The sequence below is a fragment of the Malaclemys terrapin genome, chromosome 1, assembly GCF_027887155.1.
Source record: "Malaclemys terrapin pileata isolate rMalTer1 chromosome 1, rMalTer1.hap1, whole genome shotgun sequence".
In the NCBI taxonomy this organism is placed as follows: domain Eukaryota; kingdom Metazoa; phylum Chordata; order Testudines; family Emydidae; genus Malaclemys; species Malaclemys terrapin.
This window is the reverse complement of record NC_071505.1, coordinates 1,394,760-1,404,692: the sequence shown is the minus strand read 5'-3', so window position 1 is coordinate 1,404,692 and position 9,933 is coordinate 1,394,760. Positions and strand designations below refer to the sequence as shown.

The window sequence follows — 9,933 nt, the reverse complement described above, 5'->3', positions numbered from 1 at the left end:
CCCACACCCCATTGACCCCCCCCCTACCCAGCCGGAGCCCCGTCACCCCATCCCCCAACCCACTGATCCCCCCCTACCCAGCCGGAGCCCCGTCACCCCATCCCCCAACCCACTGATCCCCCCCTCCCCAGCCGGAGCCCCGTCACCCCATCCCACACCCCATTGACCCCCCCTACACCCAGCCAGAGCCCCGTCACCCCATCCCACACCCCATTGACCCCCCCTACACCCAGCCAGAGCCCCGTCACCCCATCCCCCACCCCATTGACCCCCCCTACACCCAGCCGGAGCCCCGTCACCCCATCCCCCACCCCATTGACCCCCCCCTACCCAGCCGGAGCCCCGTCACCCATCCCCCACCCCACTGATCCCCCCCTCCCCAGCCGGAGCCCCGTCACCCCATCCCACACCCCACTGATCCCCCCCTCCCCAGCCGGAGCCCCGTCACCCCATCCCACACCCCATTGACCCCCCCTACACCCAGCCGGAGCCCCGTCACCCCATCCCCCACCCCATTGACCCCCCCTACACCCAGCCAGAGCCCCGTCACCCCATCCCCCACCCCATTGACCCCCCCTACACCCAGCCGGAGCCCCGTCACCCCATCCCCCACCCCATTTACCCCCCCTACACCCAGCCGGAGCCCCGTCACCCCATCCCCCACCCCACTGATCCCCCCCTACCCAGCCGGAGCCCCGTCACCCATCCCCCACCCCACTGATCCCCCCCTACCCAGCCGGAGCCCCGTCACCCCATCCCCCACCCCACTGATCCCCCCCTCCCCAGCCGGAGCCCCGTCACCCCATCCCCCACCCCACTGATCCCCCCCTCCCCAGCCGGAGCCCCGTCACCCCATCCCCCACCCCACTGATCCCCCCCTCCCCAGCCAGAGCCCCGTCACCCCATCCCCCACCCCATTGACCCCCCCTACACCCAGCCAGAGCCCCGTCACCCCATCCCCCACCCCACTGATCCCCCCCTCCCCAGCCAGAGCCCCGTCACCCCATCCCCCACCCCATTGACCCCCCCTACACCCAGCCAGAGCCCCGTCACCCCATCCCCCACCCCATTGACCCCCCCTACACCCAGCCGGAGCCCCGTCACCCCATCCCCCACCCCACTGATCCCCCCCTACCCAGCCGGAGCCCCGTCACCCATCCCCCACCCCACTGATCCCCCCCTACCCAGCCGGAGCCCCGTCACCCCATCCCCCACCCCACTGATCCCCCCCTACCCAGCCGGAGCCCCGTCACCCCATCCCCCACCCCACTGATCCCCCCCTACCCAGCCGGAGCCCCGTCACCCCATCCCCCACCCCACTGATCCCCCCCATCCAGCCGGAGCCCCGTCACCCATCCCCCACCCCACTGATCCCCCCCTACCCAGCCGGAGCCCCGTCACCCATCCCCCACCCCACTGATCCCCCCTACCCAGCCGGAGCCCCGTCACCCCATCCCCCACCCCATTGACCCCCCTCCCCAGCCGGAGCCCCGTCACCCATCCCCCACCCCACTGATCCCCCCTACCCAGCCGGAGCCCCGTCACCCCATCCCCCACCCCACTGATCCCCCCCTACCCAGCCGGAGCCCCGTCACCCATCCCCCACCCCACTGATCCCCCCCTACCCAGCCGGAGCCCCGTCACCCCATCCCCCACCCCACTGATCCCCCCCTACCCAGCCGGAGCCCCGTCACCCCATCCCCCACCCCACTGATCCCCCCCTACCCAGCCGGAGCCCCGTCACCCATCCCCCACCCCACTGATCCCCCCCATCCAGCCGGAGCCCCGTCACCCATCCCCCACCCCACTGATCCCCCCCTACCCAGCCGGAGCCCCGTCACCCATCCCCCACCCCACTGATCCCCCCTACCCAGCCGGAGCCCCGTCACCCATCCCCCACCCCATTGACCCCCCTATACCCAGCCAGAGCCCCATCACCCCATCCCCCACCCCAAGCCCAGCCAGGTCCCATTTAGACCAGACTTCCAGCGGCTTCCTTCACAAAGGCCCAGCCACGAGCCCAGCCAGAATCTACCGCCCCGTTCCCTCCCGTCTCAGACAGGCCCGGACTCCCCTTGGCCATCAGGACGTGTTCCCCGACTCTCATTTCCCTGGCCCGTGGCGTGGGGGATGCTTGCCCACCTTTCCCCAGGAGCTTCCCTCTGTCTGTCCCCGCCAGTTCCGGGCGGAGTCCATCACCCGGCAGCCAGGTTGGCATTACACAAAGAGCCTTCTTTATCGGTAACATTGAGGGAGGAAATCTCCCGCACCCTCTCCCACGGCTTTGTGCATCCCCAGGTCCCCGTGGCTGGCTGGGCGGGCTCTGACTGGCAGGGACCCACCGCAGGGCGAGCGCTGGCACCGGAGGGGCAGCCCCGGCAGCTCGCCCGGTGTTCTGGGGCCACGCCCTCTGCCCTCATGCATCTCCGGCACAGGGGCTGTCGCTTCTCCCATGGCGTGGGGTCAGTTGGCCACCTTGTTGGCAGGAACGTTGAAGAGGTCTGCGATGTCCAGCATGGCCTGGCGGATGTTCCTCCCGAACCGTCTGGAGTCCTGGGGTGGGAGAGGAGATGGGAACTGGTTAACATGGGTCCCAGCTAGAGTCGTGGCTTAGCAGGGGCAGGAGCGGCAGGGGGCAGCTTGAGAAGCCCCAGGTGGGCAGTGTTCTTAGGCCCATGGCATTGGGGGACGGGGGGCTGCGGGATGTGGAGGGGCCCATCCTGCTCTGGAAGTGGGGGTGCTACAGCAGGACAGGGCAGGACAGGGACGAGGGTCAGTGGAACAGGAGGGAGTTGAGAGGGGCCAGGCCCCGACACAGCTCCCCCACCCCCGCACACACCTCAGCTACAGGGCGAGGCCGTTCCTGCAACCGCTGCTTCCAAGCCCCCGTCGGTGAGTGATCTGCACACCCGTCCTGACCCTCAGCCAGTGTGCACTGTGGGGAGAGCCTGACTGGCGCTCCCATGCCCCGGACAGCAGGCTTGACCCTAACCCAGCCCCCACGGCTGCACCCACCCCATGCGCAGCAACCACAACAGACGGGGCACCCAGAGACAGATGTCTGCGGGGACAGCAGGGAGATCTGGCCCCCAGGCGAGTCACAGGGACAATGCCCACAGACTGCAGGGCCAGGAAAAGCGCTACAGCGAGCCAGGCCATGCTCCCTGATCTGATAGGGAACCGCAGGGATCGAGGGGCAGGGGCAGGTGGCAAGATCCCATGGCGGCTGGACAGCCTGGCTGTTTAGACAGGAGCTGAAAAAGAGGCAATGTGCCAGAGGTAGGAAATGCTGAAGGGACAGAAATGGAGGGCAGGGCACTCTCATGTGCTGTCCCAAAACAGAGGAGCCAGGAGACACACAAGGGCACCAACAGGTAGCACATTTACACAGATCAAAGGAAATGCTTTTCTTACACCATGTTATAATTAACCCGTGGAACTCACTGCCACAAGATGCCAGAGAGAGTACGACGTAGTGAGGTTCAAACAAGGGCCAGGCATTGGCCTGGGTAACAGGAACATCCCTGCTTAGATGAACGCAGAAGGGAAGACCTGGCGACAGGTACGAGCCAGCCAACAACCGAACAGGCTGGGAGACACTTCTCCCAGGGCACGTTATTCCAGAATCCTTGCCCCTCCCTCCGAAGGTCCTAGTCCTGGCTCATCAGAGAGGGGGCGAAATGGGTCCCTGGGGCTGACCCACACTGCCAATTCCCATAGCTAAAGGACAGCGGGCCCCAGGGGAGGGCTCTCAGACCCCGTGTCCCCTCAGGGCTGCCCTCCAGCTGGCTACGTGTACCCCGGGGCTCCTCTCCTAGGGAGAGCCACAAAAGCTGATGGGCCACGAGGCCCAGGAGGGGTTCCTAGCCTGGCACCCATCGGCCAGGCAGTCTGTGCCCAGCCAGGCCTGAGGGGGACTCTGACCGTTTCAGGGCTGGAGAACTTGCTGGAGATGTGGAAGGTGATCAGGTTCTCGCCAGCAATGATGTAAGAAACGCCGTATCCATCGTCAGCCACCTGCAGGGACAGTCAGAGAGAGGCGGATGGGCAGCAGCACTGAGAGGGAATGCAGCCGGGAGGAAGGGGCTGGAGCCGCTGACTGTGGGTGGGGCAGCCTCGGTTGGGCCGCCAGGCGAACCACATTCAGTAACAGCCTCAGGGTGGGTGCCAGCCTTTCCCTGTGCCCGGCTCTGTGCTCAGCAACCTGGAGTCATCCCAGAATCGTAGCACTGGAGGGGACCTCGAGAGACCATCTAGCCCAGTCCCCTGCACTCCTGGCAGGACTGAGTATTATCTAGACCACCCCTGACAGGTGTTTGTCCAACCTGCTCTTAAACATCTCCAATGAGGGAGATTCCACAACCTCCCTGGGCAATTTATCCCAGTGCTTAACCACCCTGACAGTGAGGAAGTTTTTCCTAATGTCCAACCTAGACCTCCCATTGCTTCTTGTCCTGTCCTCAGAGGTTAAGAACAATTCTTCTCCCTCCTCCTTGTAGAAACCTTTTATGTACTTGAAAACTGTTCTCATGTCCCCTCTCAGTCTTCTCTTCTCCAGACTAAACAAACCCAATTTTTTCAATCTCTCCTCACAGGTCATGTTTTCTAAACCTTTGATAATTTTTGTTGCTCTTCTCTGGATTTTCTCCAATTTGTTCACATCCTTCCTGAAATGTGGTGCCCAGAATTGGACACAATACTCCAGCTGAGGCCTAATCAGAGCGGAAGAATGACTTCTCGTGTCTTGCTTACAACACTCCTGCTAATACAGCCCAGAATGATGTGCGCTTTTTTTGCAACAGTGTCACACTGTTGACTCACATTTATATATGTGTCACTCAGACCCTGCCCGGTCCCAGCACAGGGAATGGGGGCTGGTAGCTAGAGGCTGGGCTGGGCAGGGTAGGGTACTCGGGTTCTGATGCCGCGTGAGCTGCAGCAATGCCAGACACCCTGAGAAACGATAGGGTCACACTCGCTGCCCTCACTCGCACGGAGCAGCCTCGCTCCACCAACTGCCCCAGCTGGGACGCCTGCCCGTGCAGCTGCTGCAGAGACCAGAGGTGCCCCGTCCCCCGTGCCTGTACCCAGGGTACCCACCTGCCCAGCCGCTGCAGAGACCAGAGGTGCCCTGTCCCCCGTGCATGTACCCAGGGCACCCGCCCTGCCCAGCCGCTGCAGAGACCAGAGGTGCCCTGTCCCCCGTGCATGTACCCAGGGCACCCGCCCTGCCCAGCCGCTGCAGAGACCAGAGGTGCCCCGTCCCCCGTGCCTGTACCCAGGGCACCCGCCTGCCCAGCCTCTGCAGAGACCAGAGGTGCCCTGTCCCCCGTGCATGTACCCAGGGCACCCGCCTGCCCAGCCTCTGCAGAGACCAGAGGTGCCCTGTCCCCCGTGCATGTACCCAGGGCACCCGCCCTGCCCAGCCGCTGCAGAGACCAGAGGTGCCCTGTCCCCCGTGCATGTACCCAGGGCACCCGCCCTGCCCAGCCGCTGCAGAGACCAGAGGTGCCCCGTCCCCCGTGCCTGTACCCAGGGCACCCGCCTGCCCAGCCTCTGCAGAGACCAGAGGTGCCCTGTCCCCCGTGCATGTACCCAGGGCACCCGCCTGCCCAGCCTCTGCAGAGACCAGAGGTGCCCTGTCCCCCGTGCCTGTACCCAGGGTACCCGCCTGCCCAGCCGCTGCAGAGACCAGAGGTGCCCTGTCCCCCGTGCATGTACCCAGGGCACCCGCCTGCCCAGCCTCTGCAGAGACCAGAGGTGCCCTGTCCCCCGTGCATGTACCCAGGGCACCCGCCTGCCCAGCCTCTGCAGAGACCAGAGGTGCCCCGTCCCCTGTGCATGTACCCAAGGCACCTGCCTGCCCAGCCGCTGCACCCTCTGAAGTGCCCTTCCCAGCCTACATTTGCCCAAAGTACCCTCCCCACCCACACAGCCGCAGTCCCACATGCTCCCACCCTGCCCAGATACAGCACGGAAGCCCCAGGCGGGAGTAAAACTCACTGGGCCGAAGCCGCCACCAGAGGAGACGAGATCCTGGTTCTTCTCCATATCAAACATTTTGATCTGTTGCTGGGGAGTCTGACTGGTGGAGAGACGCCAGGGTTCAGCCAGCACCTGCATAGAACCACGCTCCGGTGAGCACCATGCACCTGCCAGCCCCACCTCCCCTCCAGCGCGAGGCTCCAAACTCTGCACAGAGCCCAGGGCTCTCCCTTCCAGAGCCCAGCACTACCCAGAGCAGAGCCAGCCATAGCCACAGCCCAGGGCCCAGACTCACACCCCTGGATCCCCGTCTGAGTCTTGGCCCTTGGCCCTTTTCTGGCTTTCTGTAAGCGCCCCCAGTGCCACGAGGACACGAGCAATTTCGCACCTGGGGAGGCTGAATAGGGGTAGGCAGACGCCAGAGAGGAGCTGTGACAACGCGGTTCTGGCGGAACCCAACTGAGAGTGCCAACTCAGGACAAATTGCTAAAATAGGGCAGTTACAGCCCAAGGCCGGGGTCTTTCCACCTCTAAGGCAAACCAAACCAGCCAGACTAAGACTTCGGTCTCACCCCACTGGCTAACCGCAAGTCTCACAAGCAATCTCCTTAGACACTCCAGTTTCCCAGTATTACCACCAGTGCCACACGTTATGGGGACAAATGGTTATAAAAACCAATACCCCAGTAAAAGAAAAAGGTTCTCCTGATCCCAAAGGACCAAGCCCCAGACCCAGGTCAATATACAAGTCAGATCTTACCCACAAATCACGCTACTGCCAATCCTTTAGAATCTAAAATCTAAAGGTTTATTTATAAAAGGGAAAAGATAGAGATGAGAATTAGAATTGGTTAAATGGAATTAATTACATACAGTAATGGCACAGTTCTTGGTTCAGGCTTGCAGCAGCGATGGAATAAACTGCAGGTTCAAATCAAGTCTCTGGAACATCCCCAGCTGGGATGGGTCCTCAGTCCTTTGTTTAGAGCTTCAGTTTGTAGCAAAGTCCCTCCAGAGGTATGAAGCAGGATTGAAGACCAGATGGAGATCAGGCATCAGCCTTATATAGTCTTTTCCAGGTGTAAGAACACCTCTTTGTTCTTACTGTGGAAAATTACCGCAAAATGGAGTCTGGAGTCACATGGGCCAGTCCCTGCATACTTTGCTGAGGTACAAGGCGTATCTGCCTTCTCTTAATGGGTCCATTGTATAGCTGATGGGCCTTAATGGGCCATCAAGCAGGCTAGGCAGAGCTAATCTCAGCTTGTCTGGGATGTCCCCCAGAAGCACAGCATAAGTTTGCCATACAGACAGTATAGAGCCAATATTCATAACTTCGACTACAAAACTGATACATACATATAGACAGCATAATCATAACCAGCAAACCATAACCTTGTCCTAGACACCCCATTTGACCCCCTTTATACAAGATTTGGGTGCCACTACAGGACCTTGGTTGCAACGATGATCTATATGGTCCCAGTTTATGTCAATAACGTTACACCCCCAACGCAAAATTGATGCAGGAAGGGATGACACAAACATCACTGACTGCATCCCAAGAGCTCCCCATCCTGGGTTCTGTCTCATTACAGCTAGTATTGGGGTAGAAGCCGTACCAGTGTATAACAGAAATGGTTTATCAAAATCATGTTCAACCACATGATTGAACCTCTTTACAAACTCAAGGTAACACTTAGTTAGAACAATAGTGGATTGGATCTGCTCTGGCAGCATGGTTCCTGTATGTCTCATGTGATCTTGCCAAGAGCTAAAGAAAACTGCTACTTTATCCATACAAGCTCGGGCAAACGTTTGGAACCCAATTAACATCGAATAAATGCAAATATTAATGTTCTTCATAGTCCAGGAATCTTGGCATTTAGCCATGAAAGCAATATGGCAGTGTGCCTCAGTCTTCCTTTTCATACAGCACATTAGATCTGGAATGTCTTTTCCCCTGTGAAAAGTTCCCATATTGTTTATAGGCATTACCTGTGAAACCCCAGTGTAACAAGGCCTTTTAACATAACGTGTGTTCTCATGTATTCCTTTTAACATGTTCAAGGGATTCTCCAAAAGATTAGGCACATTGTTAATTACAAAATTTAGCAATAACAACAAGTTCATTGCAAGTGTCCATCTACAGTCATGTTTGTCATGCCACACCTTTGGCTCAATACCATTGGAGTTTGGGCATTTTAGGGTTAACCTGTGGCTTCCCTTTGCAAAATTCAGTTTTCTCTTTCCTCCTTGTCCTGCAGGATCAAACCCCGATTTCTCTTGCTTAACAGAATTCACTGGCTGATGGGGTGGGCCCTTTGTGCTAACAGCTATTAGCAAGTTCTTCCTTTCCCAGCCAGGCAAGTAATTTGCACTACCCCAGACCAGAGCCAGTCCACCAGTTTTCATATTCGTAACTGCTATCATTTCCAAGGCTGGACTCTGTCTTAAAGAGATACCACACCAATCCAAAGAGTCTGCGGGTGAGAGTTTGCTTGCTCTCCCCCGCATCCTCAAGCATTTAGCCATAAAACTGCTCTGCTCTGACACATCAGTAACCAAATCTGTCCTCAAACCCTGAAGCACAAACTGCTCATTTAAAGAATCAGAAAGGAGACATTCCTGTTCCAACACCATTGTCTCCCCAACAAGTTGGCCCCACACAGCCACTTGGTTATAGGGCTGCCTCAATTCCTTAACAACTTTTACTTCCTCTGAAACCTTCTCAAAGCTACCCACACTGGATCTTTTAAAAGGAAAGTCAGAGGATCCATTCAGAACAGACAATTTTTGGCTGCTAGGAACTGAAACTTCCTTGATTAAATTACTCTCACACCCTTCAGTTGCAGGGAACTGCTTGCACCGAGTACCATGAGGATTCCTTTCTCCAGGAGCTTTTCTAAGCAGCAATTCACCCCTCACAGAAATTCTGCCCTTACCCTCTTCACCTAGGGCTTGCTCTAAAGGCACACTTTCCTGAGCAACAACAGACTCTGTCTGGGACTTACTTACATTTAGGATCACCTCTGGCCCATCAGGCAGATCTCTACACAATCCCCTTTCAGGCGAACCCATAGACTTCCTAGATAAAAGGTTAGAAATATTTCCCTTCTCTTTGCCACACACCAGCTTAGAAATTTTTTCCTTTTTGCTACAAGTTGTTAAACTGTCCGTAGGTAACACAACCAAATTACCTTTCTACTCTTCTTGTGCCCTGGCTAGGGTATCACCCTGATCAGACAGAGTTGTTACACCCTTCTCCAACCACACATGAGCAACAGGCCCAATACAAGCATCAGAATTGTCTGGTCTCTGGGATTTTGCTAAGACACTAACTGGATGCAACCTAGTTACGGTGCCATTCTCCCCAGCAGATGCAAACTTAGGACCATTCCCTTCCTGGGCTTTAGTTGAATCCAGAACCAACTCTGAGACAACTAAATTACTCTCAACCATCACAGGCCGAAAGGCACCTTCTGTCTGCTCCACAGACAAAAAAGAGTTGGAGACGCATTTTTCTTTACCAGACATACAGCTCGGGACTTTATTTCCCTTGTCCCAGCACACCGGGCTGTTCACAGACAACTGCTTGGAGACTGGGGTAGCTTCCTCCATAGGCAAGTCAATACCCCTGACAGCCACAGGCACATTTCCTTTACTGTCACTATTCTTCGCACAGGAAACAGATAAGGTATAGGGACACTCATCTTCCACTCTCCTTGCCTTCCCAAACTGCTGACTAGATGAAGCCATCAGCTCACATGACTGCCTAGGCTTATCCAAAATCTCCTTGTTCTTCTCTCCCTTCGCTTGATCTAATTCCAGATTTACTTCTGAGACATTAGATAGATATTCAGAAACTTCATTCACAGCCAAACCGCTACTTTCCAAAGACAAACCTTTGGAGAAACCCTCCATAGGCACAACCTTAGGATCACTCCT

The 9,933-nt window shown here is 57.7% G+C and overlaps 1 protein-coding gene across 5 annotated transcripts in view; it reads right to left on the bottom strand.

Annotated features, from left to right (window-relative positions):
* Nucleotides 1-2,211: 2,211 nt before the first annotated feature.
* CPT1B (carnitine palmitoyltransferase 1B) overlaps nt 2,212-9,933 on the bottom strand; it is a 50,521-nt gene continuing 42,799 nt past the window's right edge. For 4 of the 5 annotated variants that reach the window (XM_054036687.1, XM_054036858.1, XM_054036771.1 and 1 more), the window contains 3 exons: nt 6,004-6,117; nt 3,925-4,017; nt 2,212-2,553 (listed from right to left, as the gene is read on the bottom strand). In XM_054036687.1, the coding sequence (XP_053892662.1) occupies nt 2,464-2,553; nt 3,925-4,017; nt 6,004-6,117 (297 nt within the window). In that variant the 3' untranslated portion in view covers nt 2,212-2,463. The remainder of the gene's footprint in view (nt 2,554-3,924; nt 4,018-6,003; nt 6,118-9,933) is intronic. The other variant, XM_054036938.1, reaches the window with a different exon arrangement.